Source organism: Haliaeetus leucocephalus, unplaced genomic scaffold (genome assembly GCF_000737465.1).
Source record: "Haliaeetus leucocephalus isolate CR32 unplaced genomic scaffold, Haliaeetus_leucocephalus-4.0 Scaffold177, whole genome shotgun sequence".
NCBI classification, from domain to species: Eukaryota; Metazoa; Chordata; class Aves; order Accipitriformes; family Accipitridae; genus Haliaeetus; species Haliaeetus leucocephalus.
Window position 1 is genome coordinate 542787 of NW_010972613.1, and position 896 is coordinate 543682.

The window sequence follows — 896 nt, forward strand, 5'->3', positions numbered from 1 at the left end:
CGTCGCACGGTCGTAGGTGACGATCTCGTCCCCGCCGTGCAGGCCGGCGGCTCGGTTGCCGAGCAGCACGAAGTCCCGGCGGCCGCACTGCGCGCACCCGACGAAATTCAGGAGGAAAGAGCCGCCCTCCAGGCAGGTAGTGCCCTAAGGCGGCAGTACAGAGCTGGGACCGGGGCCGGTAACGTTAAACGGGCCCGGCCCGGCCCACCCACCGGCCCGGCCCAGGCCTACCCGCTCCGGGTACTCGGTGCCGACGCAGCCCCCGCACATCCCGCCGCCGTCCTACGGATCTCGCGAGACTTCCGCCGGCGCGGGGAGGGGCGTGGCTTAGCGGTGGGTGGGCGTGATTTGCGGGGGCGATAACTCCGCCTTGTGGGCGGGGCTTGAGGGTGGTGATGGTATATGTGGGCGGGGCTTGCGGGGGAGAGGGCAGAGTTAAGGTGAGGTGGGCGGGGCGGTGGGACCCCCGGGTCTCCTCCAGCCCCCACCGGAGCACACACACCCCCCAGCCCGGGCTGACCCCCTCGGGTGAGGCGGGATGGCCCGGTGAGCGGCTCGGAGCCGGCCCCTGCAGCCCCCCCGGTGGGGTGTGGGCAGCCAGCGCGGAGTTGGGGAGGTCTTGGGGCTGGCTGGGGGCAAGCAGGACTGATTGTGGGGGTGCTTGGGCTAGCTGGGGGCATCTAGGGTTAGCTAAGGGTACTTGGGGCTAGTTGGGGGATACCTGGGTCTAGCTGGGGGGCGCCTGGCAATAGCTGGTGGGTGCCTGGGACTAGCAGGGGGACACCCAGGGCTGGCTGGCGGGTGCCTGGGACTAGTGGGGGGACCCCCAGGGCTACTGGGGACACCCAGGGCTGGCTGGCGGGTGCCTGGGACTAGCTGGGGGACCTCCAGGGCTA

At 71.2% G+C, this 896-nt stretch overlaps 1 protein-coding gene across 1 annotated transcript in view; it reads right to left on the reverse strand.

The window, feature by feature from the left end:
• Nucleotides 1-304, reverse strand: part of LOC104829872 (protein farnesyltransferase subunit beta-like) — a 13639-nt gene extending 13335 nt beyond the window's left edge. Inside the window, exons 1-2 of the mRNA XM_010564375.1 lie at nucleotides 232-304; nucleotides 9-144 (exon numbers count right to left, since the gene is read on the reverse strand). Coding sequence (XP_010562677.1) covers nucleotides 9-144; nucleotides 232-270 — 175 coding nt within the window. The 5' untranslated portion in view covers nucleotides 271-304. The remainder of the gene's footprint in view (nucleotides 1-8; nucleotides 145-231) is intronic.
• Nucleotides 305-896: the final 592 nt, after the last annotated feature.